Below are 25,526 nucleotides of genomic sequence, written 5' to 3'. Positions count from 1 at the left end.
GGCTATAAATATAGCGATTAATAAGGTCGCCTTTCCTAATCATAATTATGAATATGCTTTCAGAGTCGCCAAGTATCTCTTGATACCGCCACAAGGTTCAACCGAATACTGATCAAAGAGCCGATACACCAGTTAGTTAGTTCAAAGTCAATGATACTTTATCTACACACAGTATGATTTACTCATGCACAACAACACTACAGGCTAAACTACGTCTATCACTAACACCTATACTTAACTTCGGGTGCCCACTTAAGTCAGAGGAACAGTGGCCGTTGTTCGGATCTGAGGCTGTTGGGTTCGAAGAAGTAGCAGGAGTATAGCTATGGTCGTCCGTCTGGTAGCGAGCGTTGAACTTGATCTTACTTGCTTCTGGTGGTGCAGTTGGAGGGGTCTCTCTAGTTGAGAGCATTTCCAAGAGAGCGAACACATGGTGGGGGTTCCTTCTTATACTCGGGGGGTGGGGGGCTTCGTGCACTTTTAGGCGGGCCTTAAACTTGGTCCCAATTAATTGGGCAGCTTCTCGATCACCGCCATCGATGTGAGCCAATAAAGGGGCGGGTGCCTTGATGGCTGGGCGTGTCCTAAGTGGCCGTTGGCCTTGCTTTGTGTGTATCTTCTTGCTGAGGTAGTGGCGCCAGAATGTCTGGGACGGTATTGGCTACCTGAGCACTAGTCTTTTGTTCATCAGAGATGGGCCATCAGTGTGCAAATCGGCCAAGAGTTTTAGTTCTGTCTTCAGTCTGTCTTCTAAATACACATTAAGGCTCTGTGCCTGCTTGTTACTTTGCATTGTCCATTTTTCCCTGTATGCTCTGCGAGTGTCCATTTTATATGCTGAAAGTGGCCATCCCAGATGGCTACACCACCCTTCCACTTCCTCATCCAAGTCATTTATAAAAAACACAAAGAGCAGAGGTCCCAGAACAGATCCCTGTGGGACACCATTGATGACCGACCTCCAGGCAGAATACTTTCCATCCACCACCACTCGCTCCCTTCTTTCGGCCAGTCAATTCTGTATCCAGACAGCCAAATTTCCCTGTATCCCATGCCCCCTATCTTTCTGAATGAGCCTACCATGGGGAACCCTATCAAATGCCTTACTGAAATCCATATACACCACATCCACTGCCCGACCTTCATCAATGTGTCTCGCCACATCCTCAGAATTCAATGAGGTTTGTGAAGCATGACCTGCTCCTCACAAAGCCATGCTGACTATCTTTAATCAAACTATATTTTAAAAAATTATCATAAATCCTATCTCTCAGAATCCTTTCCAATATTTTGCTCCCTACAGATGTAAGACCGACTGGTCTGTCATCCCCAGGGATTTCCCTATTCCCTTTCATGAATAGGGGAACAATATTCGCCTCCCTTCAATCATCCGGTACTATTCCAGTGGAGAGTGAGGACGCAAATATCATCGCCAACAGCAGAGCAATCCCCTCCCTCGCTTCCTGTAGTGACCTTGGGTATATCCCATCTGTCCCAGGCGCTTACCTATCCTGATGCTTTTCCAAATTTCCAGCACATCCTCCTTCTTAATATCAACCTGTTCGAGTCTATTAACCTGGTTCACGCTGTTCTCCCGAACAACAAGGTCCCTCTCTCGCGTGAATACTGAAGCAAAATATTCATTTAGGGCCTCCCCTATCTCCTCAGACTCTTGGCACAAGTTCCTTCCACTATCCGTGATCGGCCTTACTTTCACTCTGATCATCCTCTTATTTCTCACATAAGTGTAGAACACATTGGGGCTTTCCCTAATCCTTCCTGCCAGGGCTTTTTCATGCCCCTTCTTGCTCTCCTAAGTCCATTTTTGAGTTCCTTTTTGGCTACCTTGTAACCCTCCAGAGCCGTGCCAGATCCTTGCTTCCTTAACCTTACGTAAGCTTCCTTCTTCCTCTTGACTAGAAGTTCCACTTCTCTTGTCATCTAAAAGTCCTTCACCTTACCATTCCTTCCTCGTCTCAGTGAGTCAAAACTATCCATCTCTCGCAGCAAGTGCTCCTTAAACAACCCCCACATTACTGTTGTGCATTTCCCCAAGAACAAATGTTCCCACTTTATGCTCCTTAGCTCCTGTCTAATAGCAGTATAATTTCCCCTCCCCCAATTAAATACCTTCCCATACTGTGTTCCTATCCCTCTCCATGACTATGGTTCTCCACGTTCGCCGGCAGGCAATAATACAACAAGTTCAGAAGGCCCAATCCCCCTAACTGCCGGGCCCTCTGAAGTGCCGCCTTCCTTATCCTGGCCACCTTCCCTGCCCAAACAAATGACAAAACCAACCTATCTACCCCTTTAAAAATCGACTTCAGCATAAAGACCAGCAGACACTGAAATAAGAATAAAAACTGCGGCAAAATGTTCCTCTTCGCTGCCTGCAACCAACCCACCAGCGACAGAGGAAGACTGCCCCACCTCAATAAATCCGCATTCACCCTTCCAACCAGATTCGTAAAAGTTCAGCTTATGAAGCCGTGCTCCAACCCCGAGCCGCCTGCACCCTCAAATACATAAAATGGGTTGTTGCCACCCAAAACGACAATCCCCCACACCAACCCCCATCTATGGAGAAAACACCACAAAATACTTGTTTTTCCCCAAATTCAACTTATGACCGAAAACGCTCCAAGTCTCTTAAGCAGACCCTGTCTTGTAATGCTCTTGGCGTAGCATAAGCGGCTTCCTTGATGTGCACTCTGACAAAGGAAGGTTCAGATGTGGCGATAACTTCAACACGTTTATTGAACTATTTACAATTCTCCTACTCGGGTTCGCCACTATGTTAATCCTTCTATAGCTACTCAGACTGACAAACCAGTCTGCTACAATCCACGTGGTGGGTGTGATATTGAATCAACCCTGTGTCTGTATTCACTGAGTGTCTCCACTGGAAAGAGGAAGATCATGTGTGCTGTGTTCTTTATATATGGGTTGGTGTAATGCCCTCCTGTGGTAGTGTCACCTCTGTGTGTATCATGAATGCCCATTGGTTGTGTCGTATCTTACTGACCTATTGGTTGAGTGTCTGTGTGTCATGTCTCTGGTGCTCCCTCTAGTGTCTAGCTAGTCTACGTGTACTTACATTAACCCCTTGTGTATCTACAGTGATGCATACCCATTATGTCCCCCACCGAAGAGCTTGGGTCTGAAATATATAACAGCAGGTCATCCCAGTACAGAGACACCCGATGCTCCACACCCCCCCCCCCCCCTTCATTATTCCCTTCCATAAATCCGAGACCCTCAGCACAAACAGTAGGGGGGACATGGGCCATCCCTGCCTCATTCCCCGATGCAGCAGAAAGTACCCTGAACTCATATCATTTGTGAAGACATGCCAATGGATCCTTATGCAATAATTTCACCCATGCCACAAACTTAGGCCCAATCCCAAACATTTCCAACACTGCAAACAGAAAGCTCTACTCCGCCTTATCAAACATCTTCTGTGCATCCAACGGCACCACCACCTCAAACGTTCCTTCTGCTGGAGAAAGCACCACATTCAGCAGTCGCTGCACATTCGACGACAACTGCCTACCCTTAACGAACCTCATCTGATCCTCCCCAATCACCTTTGGAAGGCACTCCTCCAACCCCAACGCCAATACCTTTGCCAGTATCTTGCCATCCACATTCAACAGAGATATGGGCCTATATGACCCACGCTCCACCGGATCCTTATCCTTTTTAAGCACCAATCATTTCCGGCAAGGCCCCTCCTAACCTCAAACATTTCTACCAACAGCGGCGCTAACATGTCCTTAAACTGGTTTAGCTCACTGGGCTAAATCGCTGGCTTTTAAAGCAGACCAAGCAGGCCGGCAGCACAGTTCGATTCCCGTACCAGCCTCTCCGGACAGGCGCCGGAATGGCGCCGGAATGTGGCGACTAGGGGCTTTTCACAGTAACTTCATTGAAGCCTACTCGAGACAATAAGAAATTTTCATTTCATTTCATTTCAACTATTCATGGGAAGATCACCTGGCCTTGGTGCCTTACCTATTTGCATCTTTCCTATCACTACCTGTACTTCATCATTCCCCACTGGCTCCTCCAGTCCCGCCCTCTCCTCCTCTCCTACCTCTGGCTTCTCCAACTGTCCCAAAAACTCCCTCCTCGGCGACTCTGACCTGTACAGGTCTCAAAAAAACTTTTCAAAAGCCTTGTTCACTTGCTCCGGAGCCACCACCTGTCCTATCCCTGGCCTGAACTATCTCCCTTGCTTGTCTGCGGAGCTGGCCCGCCAACATGCGGCCAACCTTCTCCCCATACTCTTAAGCCACCCATCTCATCCTTCTCAGCTGCCGAACTGCCTTTCCCGTAGACAAAAGATCAAACCTCGCCTGTAACTCCTTTGTCTTCACCAGAAGACCCAGATCAGGGTCCTCCGCCTACCTCCATCAACTTCCAAAATCCCCTCTATCAACCTTTGTCTTGTGAATTGATGGTCTCATCAATTTAATAGTCTTAGGAAACTTGAAGAAAACTACTATGGAATCAGCCCTCAATCCTAAGCGACTAGAACTTGACCCGCAGGCTGCAGAGGCGAAATAAATCTTTCTACACTGGCTCAAGTGTTTCAAGACCTACCTGGCTGAATCAAGCATTTCAGAAATTACGGAGGAGCAGAAACTCAGCCTACTGCACGCAAGGGTGAGCCACCGTATGTCTACTCAACTTAACAGTACTACCTCATATACGGAGGCCCTGGCCATGCTTGATCGAATGTACGCGAGGCCCATCAACGAGGTCTACGCGTGCCACATTTTTACGACCCGCCGCCAGCGCCCCACAGAATCGCTGGACGAATTCCTGCACGATTTAAAAGCTTTTGCTCGGGACTGCAACATATAGAGCTCGCTGTCCGAGATGTATACGTGGCAGGGCTCCGGTTCAACTACGTGCGCCAGCGGTTGCTTGAGAAAGGGGCCCAGAACTTGGAGGACACTGTAGAGTTAGCTACAACCATGGCGGTCTCGTTCCGCAGCCTCACCTCGTTCCCCGCGGACCAAGCGACCCCATCATGGGCCCCCGACCAGCGACTGCCCCAGGCCTGCGCCGCGCGGCCACCCACCCACTACGCAGCTCCAGCGTGCCATTTTTGTGGGCAGCCCCAACACCCACGGCAGCACTGCCTGGCCCGCAACGCGACCTGCAGCAGCTGCAGTCGCAAAGGACACTATGCCCGGGTCTGCCTGGCGAAGAAAACTCCTACTCCAAACTCTCCCGCAGCCCAGAGTACTCGCTTCCCAAACTCGCAGGCCCCGAAATGCTGCAGCCTGTATGCCGACTCTGCCCCCACCTGACACATGCGACTCATGGGGGCCGCCATCTTGGCAATCCTCCTCCACGCGGCCTGCCACGTGCGACTCATGGGGCCCTCCATCTTGGACACCATCTTCCTCGCCACTCGCCACGTGCGATCCACGGGGGCGGCCATCTTGGGATCCATCCTCTTCAACCTCTGAAACTCACCTCGAAGACTACAACCTCAGCGGACAGTCATCACGGGGCCACTCCAGCACAGCTGATCGAGCCGTTGACTACCCGCAACTCAGCGCGGTCACGTTGGACCAGTCGCGTCCGAAACACCTCTGCAACTCTATGATGACCGTTAAAATCAACGGGTACAGTACACCGTGCCTCTTCGACTCCGGGAGCACCGAGAGCTTCGTACACCCTGATCTGGTAAGATGCTGTTCGCTCCCTATTTTTCCTGCACGGCAAACTATAACCCTTGCTTTGGGCTCACACTCTGTTCACCTCCAAGGGGGCACCGTCGCGACCCTAATGATTCAGGGTGCCAGCTACTCGAACTTCCAGCTGTACGTACTCCCCGAACTCTGCACCCCACTCTTACTGGGACTTGACTTCCAGTGCAACCTCAAAAGCCTCACACTCAGCTTCGGCGGGCCCCTACCTCCACTCACTATCTGCAGTCTAGCAACGCTAAAAATCGACCCCCCTCCACTCTTTGCTAACCTCACTCCGGACTGCAAACCCGTAGCCACTCACAGCAGGCAGTACAGCCTGCAGGACAGGGTGTTTATCAGAACCGAGGTCCATAGGCTCCTACGTGAGGGGGGTCATAGATGCCAGTAACAGCCCCTGGAGAGCTCAGGTGGTGGTCGTCAAGACCGGGGAAAAATTCCGAATGGTAGTGGACTGTAGTCAAACCATTAATCGGTTCACGCTCTTCGATGCGTACCCCCTTCCCAGGATTGCAGACATGGTGAATCAGATCGGCCAGTACCGCATCTTCTCCACGGTGGATCTGAAGTCTGCATACCACCAGCTCCCAATCCGCCCGGAGGACCGTCACTACACGGCATTCGAGGCTGATGGCCGCCTCTTCCATTTCCTCCGGGTTCCCTTTGGCGTCACGAATGGGGTCTCGGTGTTCCAATGAGCAATGGACCGAATGGTGGACCAGTACGGGCTGCGGGCCACGTTTCTGTACTTGGATAACGTCACCATCTGCGGCCATGATCAGCAGGACCACGACGCTAACCTCCATCGATTTCTCCAAACTGCCCAGAAACTTAACCTCACGTATAACACGGAGAAATGCGTTTTCCGCATGACCAGGCTAGCCAGCCTTGGCTATGTCGTGGAAAGCGGAGTCCTGGGCCCCGACCCGGACCGTATGCCCCCTCTTACAACTCCCTCCTCTCCCTCATTGTCCCAGGGCCCTCAAGAGGTGCCTGGGATTCTTCTTGTATTATGCCCAGTGGGTCCCTCAGTATGTGGACAAAGCCCGCCGACTATTTAAGGCCACATTCTTTCCTCTGTCAGCTGAGGCTCGCCAGGTCTTAACCTGAATCAAGGAGGACATCGCCAAAGCGGCCGTGCAGGCGGTGGATGAATCCGTCCCCTTCTAGGTGGAGAGCGACGCCTCAGAGGTTGCTCTCGCAGCCACACTAAATCAGGCAGGGAGACCAGTCACCTTTTTCTCCCAAACCCTCTCCGCTTCGGAACTTCGACACTCCTCAGTCGAAAAGGAAGCACAAGCCATCGTGGAAGCTATACGACACTGGAGGCACTACCTCGCAGGTAGGAGGTTCACCCTCATCACCAACCAAAGATTGGTTGCCTTCGTGTTTGACAAGTCACAAAGGGGCAAAATTAAAAATGATAAAATCCTGCGGTGGAGGATCGAACTCTCCACCTACAGGTACGCTATTATGTATCGAGCGGGGAAGCTCAACGAGCCCCCAGATGCCCTGTCCCACGGCACATGCGCCAGGGCACAAGACGACCGCCTGAAAGCTATCCACCATGATCTCTGCCACCCGGGGGTCACCCGGCTCGCCCACTACATCAAAGCCCGAAATCTGCCTTTCTCCACCGAGGAGGTAAAAGCTATCACCAGGGATTGCCCGATCTGCGTGGAGTGCTAACTGCACTTCTATAGACCAGACAGGACCCACCTGCTAAAGGCATCCCGGCCCTTTGAACACCTGAGCATCGATTTCAAAGGGCCACTCCCCTCGACCAATCGGAATGTGTACTTCCTGAACGTCATCGACGAGTTCTCCTCTTCCCCTGTGCTATCCCGTGCCCCGATATGACCTCCCACACCGTCATCAGAGATCTGCACAGTATCTTCATCCTGTTCGGTTTCCCCAGCTACGTACACAGCGACAGGGGTTCGTCCTTTATGAGCGACGAGCTGCGTCAGTACCTGCATCGCCTCGAGCAGGACTACCAGCTACAACCCCAGGGGGAACGGGCAGGTGGAGAGGGAGAATGTGACGGTCTGGAAGACCGTCCTACTGACCCTCCGGTCCAGGAATCTCCCGACCTCCCATTGGCAGGAGGTCCTCCCCGACGCGCTCCATGCTATTGGGTCCCTCCTATGCACAGCCACCAACCAGACCCCTCACAAGCAGCTATTTGTTCTTTCTAGGGGCACTACCACGGGGGTTTCGCTCCCAGCATGGTTGAAAACACCGGGCCCGGTTCTCCTCCGGAAGCACGTCCGGGCACACAAAACTGATCCACTCGTAGAAAGAGTGCTCCTACACCACTCCAACCCCCAATACGCTTTCATCGAATACCCTGACGGCCGTCAGGACACGGTTTCCCTCCGGGACCTGGCACCTGCAGGATCCAACTCCACCACCACTACCACGAGGTACCCCACACACTACACCCCACCCAACCCTCCGCGCCCGGCGCCCCCGCACCTACAGGTTCACTGCGTGCGCTCCGCGCCCCAGCGCCTATTGGTTTCCGGCACTCCCTGTCACCCGTCGAACCAGTCGGGTACAAAGCTCGGACTGAATCACCCCCGGAGTCCACGATCGTACCCTCACCGACCGTCACCACCCAGCCACCCCAAGAGGCTGCAACCCCGGTGCTTCGCCGATCCCAAAGGACGACTCGGCCGCCGGACTGGGTCAATTTGTAGACCCATCACCCCCGCCGGACTTGATTTTTTTTACAGGGGGTTGAAGTTAAAACTCACCACTATTCTTAGAATTCCCCCTATACCAAAAAAGGGTCGATATTCTAAATGGTGAACAGGGATTCTCACTCCCTGACTCCAATGCAGGCTTCGGTGGGTGCTATTCAGGTCAAACTATATTTTCAAGTTATCCCCCGGTATAACCCATACCTTCACCGAAGAATTTTACCTACTTACCCCTTAGTAGCATCGATGTCCTGGGTCCTGCATTTTTAAGTAAGTAAAGTAGGCTAATAACCACTGTTTCAGGCTAAAACTTTTAAGTTATTTTATTATTATTATTTATTTATTTTTTTAAAGCTGTAAACACTTTCTTAACAGAAAGGTAAAAAGATCTTGCTTCTGGATCCTTCCTGTTGGTTGAAGGGGCCTTTGGGCCCACCTTGACAATCAATCTTCTTTAAAGTCTGGTCTCCTTGAGTTGTATTCGCTGGCGAACTCAGTTGCTGTGTCCTATCCTTCCCATGTACCGAGCTGTGAGAACTGGCTCTGCTGGCTGTCCCTTTTCTTCGGGTTTATATTCTCTTTCGAAGAGTTATTACGTTTTAACGACTTTATTGTAAATGAGCTTGTTTCACTTTGATTTTTAAAAAGTATCTTTGATGTAAACATTTTAATACAACTAATTATTCATTTTGGGCATAACGTCACCTCTCAGATCTGATTTAAAAATGCTTTGGGCAGCACGGTAGCATTGTGGATAGCACAATGGCTTCATAGCTCCAGGGTCCCATGTTCGATTCCGGCTTGGGTCACTGTCTGTGTGGAGTCTGCACATCCTCCCCGTGTGTGCGTGGGTTTCCTCCGGGTGTTCCGGTTTCCTCCCACAGTCCAAAGATATGCAGGTTAGGTGGATTGGCCATGATAAATTGCCCTTAGTGTCCAAAATTGCCCTTAGTGTGGGGTTACTGGGTTATGGGGATAGGGTGGAGGTGTTGACCTTGGGTAGGGTGCTCTTTCCAAGAGCCGGTGCAGACTCGATGGGCTGAATGGCCTCCTTCTGCACTATAAATTCTATGAAATAGGTGTTACTTTTATTTCTGATTTTGAATCGTTTAATTTTCCAATTGTCCCCAGCTCATAACTTTGCCTTTGATTTTGACTTTAAATTATGTTTCTTGTAGACAGGGTTGTCTCCAATTTTCTTGAGACTTGATGTTCGTAGAGTTTTACACTTAGAATTGACACCAAATTCAACTGAGCATCATCCATCCTTTCCAGCTGTTTACTAAGAGAGTTTATTTCAATTAAGGTGTGAAACTTTGCTTTTAGCTGTATGCTAAAATTTAACTTGGTTATGACTTGAAAGACCTGCCTGTTTCAAACATTCGTCACTTAATTCAATTGAAACTCTCATCCATGCTTTTCCAGAAACTTCCTAAGATAGTTGCATCCTATGAAGGTGTGAGCCATTGTTTTAGCTAAATACCAGAATCCTGTGTGTTTGCTAAACCTGCTTGTGAGAAAGAATCTGCATTTTATAATCCTGCTCTTTGCAGCTGCTATTAACCTTTTGTGGGATCTTTCCCTGTACCCTCTCAGAGCAGATATTGCCAGACTTCCACGTTTCAAATGACACATTTTTCTGTATTTTCAAGAACAGGGTGAATGTGGTGAATTATAAACCTAGTAATTCACACTGTGTTGTATTATATGTATTGTGTCCTTGTGGGCTCTGTATACGAGCCGTTGCGCGGCTCTGCCCATAGGGAGAGATGAGGAGTTTGTACTGGGCTCCACCCTTGGCTCCACCCATGGCTTCGCCCATGGCTCCTCTCACTAACCGGAAGTATAAAGCTCTACAGTCGTGAGCCTGCTGCCAGTTCATCTCGTCGCAGGCAGGCTCAGTTGTAAGACTATTAAAACCACTGTTCACTTCCAACCACGTGTCTTGTGAATTGATGGTCTCATCAACTTCGATCTATAAACGTCCATCATCAGTAAAGCACTACACTTTGGGAAGCCTGCTACCTGGCAAAATGGCTTGTGTCAAAAATATTCCTCGGACAAAGAAGGCATTGGTGAACTGCAGTCTGACCAATGTGGCAAATGACACGAGAGTCATCTTAAAAAGTTCAGTTGTATAAATATCGTGGTAACTTGCATCACAAGCGGCAGAGATGTTATTGTGCTGGATCTTGTTTCCAGGCCAGTCTTTAGACATGTGCATTACTTAGTCAGAGCTGCCCTCATAAAACAGAGCGCAAAAGCTAAGCATTCAAATTGGGTTGGCAAATATACTTCTTGTGCCAAATGTGGTGTTGGTACCAGGCACTTGCCATTCTTCGCTCTGCTTGAACTGCTCTTCCCCTCTGAAGTCTAATACACTTGTTCATCAGCACACAGAAATGCTTATGCTCAGCGTATGACTGGAGCTGAGGTTGGCATCTTGGGACAGTAGTAATGCTAGGACCCTGTGTAAAAGGACTCCTGTGTTTAAAAAAAGCAGAACTAAAGCAAAATCTAGGATCTTAAACTTGAGCCAGTTACCACTTTAACACTGTAAGAAGTCTCAAAACACCAGGTTAAAGTTCAACAGGTTTATTTGAAATCGCAAGCAATTTGAAATCGCAAGCTTTTGGAGCGCTGCTGCTTCATCAGGCAAAGTGATGGGAAACCCCAGAAGTGCATGTGTGAAGCAGCAGAAAATAGACCACAAAGACTGGACTACCAAGAAACCATGGGGAGTAAGTGATGGGACTTTTAGAATTCATTTAAATAATTTTCAACCAACAATATGTCTTTGCACTGTTGCAGTTTGGCCTGAAAAATAATTATCGAACATTTCTGTCATGTGGTAGTATGGCTAGAGAGATCATATTACCGAAGAACTAAGCTGCCATTGGTACAGCAGCCTCGCTGCCCATTGGCCCAGGCAAGTCATGTGCCTCTCTGCCAATTGGTTGTGGCTGGTCATGTGACTCCCCGCTGATTGGCTGAGAGGTTGGTAGGTCCGCCTATAAGGTGGGGTATAAGAGCTCGTACTGGCTGGCAGTCGGCCTTTCTCTGTACGACCACTGCCTGGCTCACATCTAGCGTATTAAAGCCTGTTGTTTGGAACTCCACTACGACTCGAGTCCAATTGATGGTGCATCAATTTAATACGCTAGACTTTGAAAATGGAACTACGGATTAAGCCAGAATGCCTCCGGATCAGTCCGCATGCTGCAAACGCGTCAGCAACTTTTAAACATTGGCTGGCGTGCTTCAACAGCTACCTCACTTCTACAGAAAATCGACCAACAAAGGAGCAGAAACTCCACATCCTCCACTCGTGTGTGGGCACCGCCCTTTACTCGATGATAGAGGACGAACTGGACTATGATGCCGCCATGGATCTACTAAAAGGACACTTAATCAGGCCAGTAAACCAGGTCTACGCGCAGCACCTCCTGGCAACAAGGCAACAATTCCCCGGTGAGTTCCTCGACGAATTCTATCGGGCCCTCATTGTCCTAGGGAGAAATTGTGCCTGCCCGCAGGTCACTGCTGCGGAGCACACCGAACTCTTAATCAGGGATGCCTTCGTGGCAGGCATGCAGTCACCCCAAATACGACAGAGACTTTTAGAAAAGGACACTCTCAGCCTCACTGAGGCAGGGCCCCTTGCATTCTCCTTGGAGGTCGCTGACCGCAATGCACGCACATATGCCCCCGGCCGCGCGGCAGCCCCATGGGCAGCGTGGCACACCCCACTCGCTCCCGCCGATTCAGACCCCCAGACCTGCGCTGCAGGACGCCCAGACAAGCCCGCGGGCCCCCGCTGCTATTTCTGCGGGCAGGCCAAGCACCCCCGCCTGCGCTGCCCGGCCTGCACCGCAGTCTGCAAGAGCTGCGGCAAAAAGGGCCATTTTGCGGTCGTCTACCCCTCCAAGTCGGTCGCTGCCATCCCAGACAGAGACCGCGGCCCCCCCCCCCCCCCCCGCACTCCTCTAGAGCCCCGTGCGGCCCGCGGACCTCGCTGCCTTCACCCCCCACCGCCATGAATGATCCCCGGACGCCGCCATCTTGGGCCCCCGATGCCACGTGCGGCCCCAGGGCACCGCCATCTTGTTCATTCCCCACCACGTGCGGCCGACGGGCGCCGCCATCTTGGATCGGCACAGACGACCCTGCAAGCGATTATTCCGTATTGGATGACGACTCCGAGTTCCTGCCACGACTCGCCTCGGTGACACGCACGCTTTCCACGGCGACCACACAGATCCACCTCAACAGTCGCGAGCTGAGCTGCCTGCTGGACTCCGGGAGCACCGAGAGTTTCGTCCACCCCGACACGGTAATACGCTGCGCGCTCCCCGTTCACCCCGTAAAGCACAAAATGGCTCTGGCATCTGGTTCACACTCCGTCCAAATCACCTGGTGCTGCGTGGCGGACCTCACGGTCCAGGGGAGGGTTTTTTAAAACTATGAATTCCTCATCCTCTGCCGCCTCTGCGCACCGGTACTTCTTGGACTGGACTTTCAGTGCAACCTGCAACCTGCAGAGCTTAACTTTTAAATTCGGTGGCCCTATTCCCCCCCTTACTGTCTGCAGCCTCGCGTCCCTCAAGGTCGACCCCCCTTCCCTGTTTGCAAACCTCACCCCGGATTGCAAACCCGTCGCCACCAGGAGCAGACGGTACAGTGCCCAGGACCAGACCATCATCAGGTCCGAGGTCCAAAGGCTTCTGATGGAAGGGGTCATAGCGGCTAGCAACAGTCCCTGGCAAGCACAAGTGCTGGTGGTTAAGACGGGAGAAAACCCGTATGGTCATCAATTACAGTCAAACCATCAACAGGTTTATGCAACTGGACGCGTATCCTCTCCCCCGTATCTCCGACCTGGTTAACAGGATCGCTCAGTACAAAGTTTTTTCCACGGTGGATCTTAAGTCCGCCTGCCACCAGCTCCCCATCCACACGAGTGACCGAAAGTACACTGCGTTCGAAGCGGATGTGCGACTCTACCACTTTTTAAGGGTTCCTTTTGGTGTCATGAATGGGGTCTCGGTCTTCCAAAGGGAGATGGACCGAATGGTTGACCAATACGATTTAAGAGCCACCTTCCCGTATCTCGACAATGTCACCATCTGCGGCCATGACCAGCAGGACCACGACACCAACCTCCGTAAATTCCTCTGAACCGCAAAACTCCATAACCTCACGTATAATAAGGATAAGTGGGTGTTTAGCACCGACCGTCTAGCCATCCTCGGCTATGTAGTGCGTAACGGAATGATAGGCCCCGATCCCGAACGCATGCGCCCCCTAATGGAACTCCCCCTTCCCAACTCCCTCAAAGCCCTCAAACGCTGTCTGGGCTTCTTTTCTTATTATGCCCAGTTGGTCCCTAACTACGCAGACAAAGCCCGCCCCCTCATCCAATCCAACACGTTCCCCCTGTCGATGGAGGCCCACCAGGCCTTTATCCGCATCAAAACTGACATTGCGAAGGCCATGGTGCGTGCTACCGACGAGTCCCTCCCATTCCAGGTCGAGAGAGACGCGTCCGATGTAGCTCTGGCGGCCACCCTCAACCAAGCGGGCAGACCCGTGGCCTTTTTCTCCCGGACCCTCCATGCTTCCGAAATCCGCCATTCCTCGGTGGAAAAGGAGGCACAGGCCATTGTCGAAGCTGTGCGACATTGGAGGCACTATCTGGCCGGCAGGAGGTTTACCCTCCTCACAGACCAACGGTCAGTAGCCTTCATGTTCGATAATGCACAGAGGGGCAAGATCAAGAACGACAAGATCTTGCGGTGGCGGATCGAGTTGTCCACGTACAACTACAATATCTTGTATCGTCCTGGGAAGCTCAACGAGCCTCCTGATGCCCTGTCCCGCGGTACCTGCGCCAACGCACAGGTGAACCGCCTCCGCTACCTCCACGCGGACCTCTGCCATCCAGGGGTCACCCGTTTTTTCTCATTTTATCAAGACCCGCAACCTGCCCTACTCCATCGAGGAGGTCAGGACTGTAACCAGGGAATGCCACATTTGCGCGGAGTGCAAGCGCACTTCTACCGCCCCGAGCAGGTGCATCTGATAAAGGCTTCTCGCCCTTACGAACATCTTAGCATGGACTTCAAGGGTCCCCTCCCCTCCAACAACCGCAACACATATTTCTTCAATGTGATTGACGAATATTTCTTCAATGTGATTGAACGTGCGATGACGTTCACCATCCCCTGCCCCGACATGACCACTTCAACTATCATCAAGGCCCTCCACTCCATTTTCTCCCTGTTTGGTTACCCCGCGTACATCCACAGCGACCGGGGGTCCTCCTTTACGAGTGATGAACTGCGTCAATTCCTGCTCAGCAGGGGCATCGCCTCTAGCAGGATGACCAGTTATAACCCCCGGGGTAACGCTCAGGTCGAGAGGGAGAATGATACGGTCTGAAAGACCGTCCTACTGGCCCTGCGGTCCAGGTGTCTCCCAGTCTCCCACTGGCAAGAGGTTCTCCCAGACGCCCTCCACTCTATTCGGTCTCTCCTCTGTACTGCCACGAATCAAACACCTCATGAACGTCTTCTTGTTTTCCCCAGGAAGTCTTCCTCTGGGACCCCACTCCCGACCTGGCTGGCCACCCCCGGGCCCATCCTGCTCCGGAAGCATTTGTGGGTGCACAAGTCCGACCCGTTGGTTGAAAGAGTCCAGTTGCTCCACGTGAACCCGCAGTACACGTACGTGGAGTATCCCGACGGACGACAGGACACGGTCTCCCTTCGGGACCTGGCTCCCGCCGGAGTGCGGCCACACCCCCCAACACCAACACCCTCCCCCCCAGTTCCGACCGGCGCTCCCAGCGCCCCCGCAACCCAGCGCACAGGAACCCCTTCCCCCGGCCCGGCTACCACCAACTCCGACCAGGGGTACGGACACAGGACCACGACCACGGCTCCCGGAGTCACGGACGACCACTGCTCCAACGTCACTGGCGCCGCTGCGCACGTCCGGCAGGACACCGAAAGCACCCATCCGGCTGATCGAGCCAATTTGATTGACCTTATGGAGTTTCACGTTCTGCATATGTCCCTTGCCTGTTTTTTTTTGTTTTTGTTTTTTTTGTTCTCATTATTATTACTATGGTTATTGTTGTTTTTTTCCCCTTGTACACTGTGTATAGCATGGTTTTCTTACACGTTCGTCGCGGGCCAGTGGGCAGCCATAGTTACCTAGTTACCTCGGTACTACCCGAGAAGGTCTCTCGTCATACTACCAGTTTTACGGGCCGTACCCACCCCCCGTCTCTCCCGCCACTCCTTCCAACCCCCCCCCCCGCTTCTTTCTCAACAAGGGGTCAATGTGGTAGTATGGCTAGAGAGATCATATTGCCGAAGAACCAAGCTGCCATTGGTACAGCAGCCTCGCTGCCCATTGGCCCAGGCAAGTAATGTGCTTCTCTGCCAATTGGTTGTGGCTGGTCATGTGACTCCCCGCCGATTGGCTGAGAGGTTGGTAGCTCCGCCTACAAGGCGGGGTATAAGAGCTCGTACTGGCTGACAGTCGGCCTTTCTCTGTATGACCACTGGCGGGCTCACATCTAGCGTATTAAAGCCTGTTGTTTGGAACTCCACTACGAGTCCAATTGATGGTGCATCATGTCATAAAATCAGTTTTGCAGTATTCCCTTGCTCAAGTGTCTTTCTGCATTGCTCACTTGCCGGTGCGAGGGGTCATTCCCCGAACACAAAATGAGGGAATTGACCCCAGAAATTAGCATTTATCAATGAGCTACAATACCATTAAAATCCTGGGGATGGTGCTACTTAGCTATAATCTTAGCAGTTGTGCCAGGAAAAGTTGGGTTTCACTGCAGGCCTGCAAGTATATTTCATCCATGCCGAAGAGTGAATTTTTCAACTTTTGTTTCCTCTCAGTGGGGAGCATCACACACCAGGAGCACGCATCAGATATTCAAGCATATGATGAGAAAGTCATTACTGACACGCCTGACGTTTTTCTAACCTGCTGGGATTGCTGTGTTGGAAAATTAGCCCTGCAGTATCTAGATAACAGCTCTATAAATGCCAAAGTGGTGAAAACCATAAACATGTAAAATTGTTACAGGATCTATAACTTTTTTCTGTGTATTTTCTTTTACATTGTTCCTGTAAACACATTTTGTCTTTCTCCTATATGATAGTCTTTCTCTTTTTGCTTTGCAATTATAAATAAATAAATGTTGAAGTTGCTAAGAAACAGGCAAACCCTCTTTCACTTTGGAAAACACAAAGACGTAAAATTAGCAATTGAATTAGAAATGATGATTACCACCTTATATAATCAGTTGGAAAAGAAAACAGAAGAGCTGTATTGAAATATAAATTTCCATATTCTCAATATATCCTAAAGTGCCTCCAGCCAATGGATTACTTTTGAAATGCGGTCTTTTAAAAAGTTTTTAGCCAATATTTGCACACTGCAGGATGATTTAAAGGTTAATGAAATGAATGACCAGTAATCTCTTCCAGAGGCGTTGGTTGAAGGATAAATATTGGGCATGACACAAGATGAATTCCCTGGTTGTCAGAAAAGCGCCATTGGATCTTTTACATTCACCTCAAAAGACCAGAAAGGGCCTAATTTTATCACATTTCTGCAGAAAGGTGAAAGCAAAATATAAGGTTGACTTATTACCTTCATCATAGTAATATCCAAAGACATTTCACAAATAATAATAATAATCGCTTATTGTCACAAGTAGGCTTCATTGAAGTGACTGTGAAAAACCCCTATTTGTAATCATGTAAGAACTGAATATTGAGTTAAAAAAAGAGATATTAGTAACAGCAACCAAAAGCTTGATGAAAGCTGTAGGTTTCAAGAAGACAGGGAGAGCTTTAGGGAGACAATTCCAGAGTCTGGGGCCTAGCTGGTTAAGAGCACAGCCACCACCGGTGGGCAAATGGATGGTTTAACCTTGTAGGACTAAAGGAAGTTACACGGAAAGAGGTAGAACATGAGGGACTCAAAAGTGTACATCAAAATTTTAATTAGCATGTTCTGAGTGATGGGGAAATCAGTGCAGATCATCAAGAGCAGGACTGATGGGTGAGGGGGATTTGGTGCAAAATAAGTAGCAGACTTTGGTTTACAGAGGGTGGATGATAGTTGACCAGCCAAGTAAACATCAGAAATGTTGAATTCAGAGGTGACAAAAGAACATCAGGATTTAATCAAGAGATAGTAATAATCTTTATTGTCACAAGTAGGCTTACATTAACACGACAATGAAGTTAATGTGAAAAGCCCCTAGTCGCCACATTCCGGCACTTGTTCAGGTACACGGAGGGAGAATTCAGAATGCCCAAATTACCTAAAAACACGTCTTTCGGGAATTGTGAGAAGAAACTGGAGCACCCGGAGGAAACTCATGCTGACATGGGGAGAACGTGCAGACGCCGCACAGACAGTGGCTCAAGCTGGGAATCGAACCTGGGTCCCTGCCGCTGTGAAACAACATTGCTAACCACTGTGCTACCATGCCGCCCTAGTCAAGTCCACTTGGAGCGAAGACTTGGGCCTTCATTTATCATCTCATCTAAAAGGCAATATCGCACTCCCTTCGTACTGCACTGGCATGTCAGCCGATAACAGGTACTTCACCGGTCTGTGATAACCATAGGTTTGCACTGGTGGGGCTGGACGCGAGGTCTCGGGGGTGGCAGTAGGCATGGATTGAGTGCTTTGCTGATCTTTTTACAGTGGGAAAATATGCGAAGTTGGAGGACCTGGAGGAAGTATATAAGTTGTTCATGCGGAATGGTTTTAGGTACCTGCAGGTTCGGGATTTTGTAAGGAGAGAGGTGCTGTGCATTTCTGTGCTGCTGCCCTTGAGGTTGCAAGATAAAGTGCCGCTGGAGGATGAAATAGGGGAGGGGAAGGTGTTAGATGTTTATAAGGAGTTGATGGAATGGGAAGGAGCCCGGGTGGGGGACATTAAGCGTAAGTGGGCAGAGGAGCTGGGAGGGAAGGTGGGGGCAGAGATGTGGGCGGAGGCCTTACGGAGGGTGAACGCGTTCTCGTCGTATGCGAGGCTAAGCCTCATCCAGTTCAAAATGGTGTATGGGGCTCATATGATGGCGAGGATTAGTCAGTTCTTTGAGAGGGTAGAGGATAGGTGTGGGCGATGTGCGTGGAGGCCCACGAATCACGTCCACGTGTTTTGGGCATGTCCAAGACGAAGAGGGTTCTGGCAGGGGTTCTTGGACATCATGGCCGAGGGGGTGGATGTTTTTATAAATGAATTTAGAGTACTCAATTTTTTTTTTCCAATTAAGGGGCAATTTAGTGTGGCCAACCTACCTACCCTGCACAACTTTGGGTTGTGGGGATTAAACCCACGCAGGCACAGGGAGAATGTGCAAACCTCACAAGGGCAGTGATCCGGGGCCGGGTTCAAACCCGGGTCCTCAGCGCCGAGTCCAGAGATGGTGATATTCGGGGTGTCGGAAGACCCAGGAGTCCAGGGGGCGAGAGAGGCTGACGTTTTGGCTTTTGTCCCCCTGATAGCCCAGAGACGGATGTTGCTCGGGTGGCGGGATGCTGAAAGCGGGGGTGTAGATGAGCAACATAAGAACATAAGAACTAGGAGCAGGAGTAGGCCATCTGGCCCCTCGAGCCTGCTCCGCCATTCAATGAGATCATGGCTGATCTTTTGTGGACTCAGCTCCACTTTCCGGCCCGAACACCATAACCCTTAATCCCTTTATTCTTCAAAAAACTATCTATCTTTACCTTAAAAACATGTAATGAAGGAGCCTCAACTGCTTCACTGGGCAAGGAATTCCATAGATTCACAACCCTTTGGGTGAAGAAGTTCCTCCTAAACTCAGTTCTAAATCTACTTCCCCTTATTTTGAGGCTATGCCCCCTAGTTCTGCTGTCACCCGCCAGTGGAAACAACCTGCCCGCATCTATCCTATCTATTCCCTTCATAATTTTAAATGTTTCTATAAGATCCCCCCTCATCCTTCTAAATTCCAACGAGTACAGTCCCAGTCTACTCAACCTCTCCTCATAATCCAACCCCTTCAGCTCTGGGATTAACCTAGTGAATCTCCTCTGCACACCCTCCAGCGCCAGTACGTCCTTTCTCAAGTAAGGAGACCAAAACTGAACACAATACTCCAGGTGTGGCCGCACTAACACCTTATACAATTGCAACATAACCTCCCTAGTCTTAAACTCCATCCCTCTAGCAATGAAGGACAAAATTCCATTTGCCTTCTTAATCACCTGTTGCACTTGTAAACCAACCTTCTGTGACTCATGCACTAGCACACCCAAGTCTCTCTGAACAGCGGCATGCTTTAATATTTTATCGTTTAAATAATAATCCCGTTTGCTGTTATTCCTACCAAAATGGATAACCTCACATTTGTCAACATTGTATTCCATCTGCCAGACCCGAGCCCATTCACTTAACCTATCCAAATCCCTCTGTAGACTTCCAGTATCCTCTGCACTTTTCGCTTTACCACTCATCTTAGTGTCATCTGCAAACTTGGACACATTGCCCTTGGTCCCCAACTCCAAATCATCAATGTAAATTGTGAACAATTGTGGGCCCAACACGGATCCCTGAGGGACACCACTAGCTACTGATTGCCAACCAGAGAAACACCCATTTATCCCAACTCTTTGCTTTCTATTAATTAACCAATCCTCTATCCATGCTACTACTTTACCCTTAATGCCATGCATCTTTATCTTATGCAGCAACCTTTTGTGTGGCACCTTGTCAAAGGCTTTCTGGAAATCCAGATATACCACATCCATCGGCTCCCCGTTATCTACTGCACTGGTAATGTCCTCAAAAAATTCCACTAAATTAGTTAGGCACGACCTGCCTTTTACGAACCCATGCTGCGTCTGCCCAATGGGACAATTTCTATCCAGATGCCTCGCAATTTCTTCCTTGATGATAGATTCCAGCATCTTCCCTATTACCGAAGTTAAACTCACTGGCCTATAATTTCCTGCTTTCTGCCTACCTCCTTTTTTAAACAGTGGCGTCAACCTGGCTGAATTCCTGAGATTGGGGAGGGTTGAGTTCACCTTGAGAGGGTTGGCAAATGGGTTCACCCGGAGGTGGATGTTGTTTATTGTTTTCTTTAAAGAGCTTTCAGAGATCAACATTTGGGGGGGGGGGGGGGGGGTTAAGGGAGTTAAAATGATGAAGGCAGGATGTGAGGAGGAGTTGGTTTCAGGGGAGCACTGGGTTTTGGTTGTTTATTGAGTTGTTTGGTTGTTCCCCTGATTCTGTTTGCATATATGAAAATGCCTTAAATGGAAATATTTTTTCAAAAACGTTTTGTCAAAGTAGGTCATTCTCATGGACAAGGTGAAATGGAATGGGGATAGGAGAGGAACAAGCGAACGGTGAAGGTCAGTGTCAGGGGAGGCTTGTTGGATTAGGATTAGGTAAATGGAGGTATTCGGGCAGAACTGCAGAAAGCTGGTCAGCAGCAGAACAGCTGGTCAGCATCTTCACCAATACAACACTTTTTCAATTCTACAGTGAATTGTCAAAAATAAAACTGGACAATGGTAGAAATGTGAAGCAGGTCAGGTCTGTGGAGAGAAAAAGAGTTAAGAGGTGGGATTTTTGCAGCAGCAGGGCTGGCCCACCATTGGCTGGTGACAGGATCATCTGGTCCGACCGCCATCAATGGGGCTTCCCATTGAATCCACTCCTCCGCCGCTGAGAAAACTGCTACAGAGGTTCGCCATCGGCAGGACTGGACGATCCTGCTGGCGGGAGCCGCCGAATAATTCTGGCCAATATTTCATGTTGACAACTCTTCAAGGTTCATTGACCTGAAATGTTGATTCTGTTTCTCTCCACAGGTGCTACCTGACCTGCTGGATATTTCCAGTATTTTCATCTTTATTTAAATTTGCATTTGCAGTATTTTGCTACTGAATTGACAATCCTGGAGTGCTTCCATGGAATAAAGTGGAATTATTCCAGGTTCTGATCCCAAACGCATCATATCCATACAACAATCTCAATAAATTTGGTATGCAGGTTCCTTTTATGAACTGATGCTGTGATGCTTAACTCTGTCTTAAAACTCACACCTTTTCTATTTTACAGGCATAATCGAAAGAAGATCAATTGACCTGTTGCAGAAACACATGCTGATACTCCAGATATCAGAATTGCAAAAGGAAACTCCCCCACTCAGTCCCGCAAGTAGTGCAACAAGTATTCCAACAGTGAATATCCTGACAGCTGGCACAGACCTGATCAGATTCATGAAACCCATCAAAATCATTCCACCAATAATAGATGACGAGGTTGAAGTTGAGACAGAGATTGAGTCTGGTAATTAAATGCTCACTTAACTATTTCAGATGTGTCATTTATTCTGATTTTGTACCATGTACTAATATCTGGCTCATCATCTTTCCACCCACAGATGCTGAACTTTTATTTCCATTGAGTTATGAACAATTGCATGAACTGGTTTTGAGTGAATTAGAAGGGATAAAGTAAGTAGCGGTGGCACAGAATGCACAAAACCCTCCCGGAAAATTCAGCAGCAACATCCTGTCTGATCCTGTCGGAAAATTAATTCACAAAAAGTGAAGCACAAATAAACTTTTTCCAAGCTAATGAAACCAAATTAGTTATTTATACAAGTGTTTTTCATTGTTACTCTGTCAAGCCTTTGTGTTACACCCCTATGTAACACACTAACTTTCCAGTGTCCTTCCAGATCTACCTCCACGAGAGTTGACACTGTGAGCCCGAGACCCTCCCCTCTTACCCCTTCCTAATATTCCAAGACTGAAAAGAAAATTCTTGCCAGAACTTCTAACACCACCACCGCCCCCCCCCCCCCCCCCCCCCCCCCCCACCCCATAAACTTTGCCCATACCCCTAGACCACTTTCCCAACGCTACTGAAACCTCTTCTACAGTGCTCCTTCAACACGCATCCCACTTTTCATACAACAACCTGGAGCATTCTGGCTTCTGGAATTTTCAAAAGGTCAAGATAAAATTCAATACAGCTAAATAACCATCATTGAGGAAACAATTGTAATTTCCACAAAGTGTGAGCACAGCCACATAAACATGAATCTGGTGATACTACTAACACTCGTATATTATTCTTATTGAAAATATTGTTTTATGTGCATTCTCTACTTGGCCTGTAACAATCTCCAATAATACCGACAGTTGCATGGATATTACGGGCACTACCACTTGGTGGCAATGTTTTATCTACCTTTTTCTCAGCAACTGAAATGTTTTATATTTCAAAGTCAGGCATTGCGCAGACAAAATAAAACTTACTTCACAAGAATCAGATTAAAATTACCAGTCAAATTATATTTTAATACCGTCATCAAATATTTACTTCAAACGTATTGCCTCTCTAGACTGGTTGTTTTTTCCTTACAACATGGGTGAGAGAGTTTTCATCACAAGTGTGTGTTTTAAGCATGTGCAACTTGCAGAATTTCCCAGTCTGGGCATTAACAGGAGTTGAACACAGGAAATAGGAGCAGGAGTAGACTATAAAACCCGTCAAAAATGTTCCACCTTTCAATACAATCATGGCCGATCTTGGGCTTCAAAACCATTTTCCCACCTGCTCCCCATATCCTTTGATTCCCTGAGAGACCAAAATTTTTCTTATCCCAGCCTTAAATGTATGCAATGAAGCAACATCCACAATCCTCTGGGATAGAGAATTGTAAAGATTCGCAACCCTTTGAGTGAAGCTATTTCTCCTCATCTCAGCCCTAAATGATCGATCCCTTATCCTGACACTGTGCCCCTATCTTTTAGCCATGATGTGGAGATGCCGGCATTGGACTGGGGTGAGCACAGTAAGAAGTCTTATATAAGGTTAAAGTCCAACAGGTTTGTTTCGAATCACTAGCTTTCGGAGCACTGCTCCTTCACCTGAGGGAGTGACTTTAACCTGGTGTTGTAAGACTTCTTACAGTCCTATCTTTTAGATTCAATGATCAGCGGAAATCTCTTGGTGTCTACCCTACCAAGCCCCTTCAGAATCATGTATGTTTCAATGAGATCGCCTCTCATTCATCGAAACTCCTGAGAATATAAGCTCAATTTATTGAACCTCTCATCATAGGACAACCCTTTCATCACAGGAACCAATCCAGCGAACCTGTGTTGTATCACCTCCAATGCAAGTATATCCTTCCTTAAATATGGAGAGCAATACTGCATACAGTATTCCAGATGTGATCTCACCAAAGCCCTGTGCAATTGTATCAAGACTTCTTTATTCGCATACTCCAATCCCCTTATAATAAAGGCCAACATGCCAATTGCCTTCCTAATTGCTTGTTGCACCTGCATGCTAACTTTCTGCATTACAATTATAAGCACACCCAAGTCTCTCTGAACACCAACGTTTACAAGTTTTACACGTTTCACAAAATACTCTGCTTTTCCACTCTTGCGACCAAAGAGAATAACTTCACACTTCATCATATTACACTCCAAATGCCATCTTGTTGCCTACTCACTTAACCTGTCTATATCTCTGTGCAGCCCCACTGTGTCCTCCCCACAGCTTTTCTTTATAACTAGCTTTGAATCATCAGCAAACTTGCTACTTCTTCAACTGAAATGTTAATAAAGGTTGTAAATAGCTGAGATCCCATCATGATCCCTGCAGCACTTTATTAGTCACAGCCTGTCAACTTGAAAACGCCCTGGTTATGCCCACTCTCTGCTGAGTAGCTATTAACCTAAGGGGCGGCACGGTAGCACAGTGGTTAGCATAGTTGCTTCACAGCTCCAGGGTCCCAGGTTCGTTCCTGGCTTGGGTGACTGTCTGTGCGGAGTCTGCACTTTCTCCCTGTGTCTGCATGGGTTTCCTCCGGGTGCTCCGGTTTCCTCCCACAGTCCAAAGATGTGCAGGTTAGGTTGATTTGCCATGATAAATTACCCTTAGTGTCCAAAAAGTAGGATTGGATGGGGTTACGGAGTTGGGTTGGAGGTGTGGGCTTAAGTGGGGTGCTCCTTCCAAGGCTCGGTGCAGATTCAATGGGCCATATGGCCTCCTTCTGCACTGTAAATTCTATGATTCTATGATTCTAACCAATTCAGACTGATATATTACCCCAATTCCATGAGCCTTCATCTTGCCTATTACCCACCTTGTCAAATACCTTTTGGAAATCCAGGTATACTACATTTACTGTTTACCCTTTATTTACCTGACTAGTGACATCCTCTAGAAAACTCTCGTAAATCTTTCAAGCAAGTTTTCCCTTTTGTAAAACGATGTTGGCTTGTTCCAATCATACTATGCTTTTCTAAGTGCATTGTTAAGACTCCATTAAAGATAGATTCCAGCATTTTTCCAGTGACTGATCATAGAATTTACAGTGCAGAAGGAGACCATTCAGCCCATCGAGTCTGCACTGGCCCTTGGAAAGAACACCCTACTTAAGCCCACATTTCCACTCTAGCCCTGTAACACTACCTAGCCTTTTGGACACTAAGGACAATTTAGCATGGCCAATCCACCTAACCCGCACATCTGTGGGAGGAAACCGGAGCACCCATAGGCAACCCATGCAGACATGGGGAGAACATGCAGACTCCGCACAGACAGTGACCCAAGCTGGGAATCAAACCCAGGTGCCTGGCGCTGAGAAGCAACAGTGTTAACTACTGTGCTACCGTGCCGTTAGGCTAACTGAAATGTTGTTTCCGGTTTCTCTCTTCCTCCTTTCTTGAAAGGCGGTATAACATTGGCAACTTCCAATCTGATGGGACCTTTCCTGAATCTAAGGAATTTTGGAAAATCATAGCCACCACTTCCGCTATCTCTGCAGCTTTCTCTTTTAGAATCTGTGGGTGTAGGTCAAGAAGGCCCAGAGATTTGTGGAATTTTCATCCCTTAAGTATCTCCAATAGCTTTTCTTTTCTGGTATTAATTATCTTAATTTCCTCACTCTTTTTAGCCCCATTGGTTACACTTTCTGATATGCAGCTTGTGCTTTGTACCCTGAAGACAGGCACAAGAAAATTGTTCAATGCC

At 48.7% G+C, this 25,526-nt stretch overlaps 1 protein-coding gene across 7 annotated transcripts in view; it reads left to right on the top strand.

Moving 5' to 3' along the window:
• Window positions 1-22,172, top strand: part of LOC119960015 (coiled-coil domain-containing protein 63-like) — a 174,205-nt gene extending 152,033 nt beyond the window's left edge. For all 7 annotated transcript variants that reach the window (XM_038788089.1, XM_038788127.1, XM_038788186.1 and 4 more), the window contains 2 exons: window positions 21,585-21,815; window positions 21,910-22,172. In XM_038788089.1, the coding sequence (XP_038644017.1) occupies window positions 21,585-21,815; window positions 21,910-21,986 (308 nt within the window). In that variant the 3' untranslated portion in view covers window positions 21,987-22,172. The remainder of the gene's footprint in view (window positions 1-21,584; window positions 21,816-21,909) is intronic.
• Window positions 22,173-25,526: the final 3,354 nt, after the last annotated feature.

Source organism: Scyliorhinus canicula, chromosome 1, assembly GCF_902713615.1.
Source record: "Scyliorhinus canicula chromosome 1, sScyCan1.1, whole genome shotgun sequence".
In the NCBI taxonomy this organism is placed as follows: Eukaryota; Metazoa; Chordata; class Chondrichthyes; order Carcharhiniformes; family Scyliorhinidae; genus Scyliorhinus; species Scyliorhinus canicula.
Note: the sequence above shows the minus strand (reverse complement) of the source record. Positions and strands in the feature narration are given on the sequence as shown.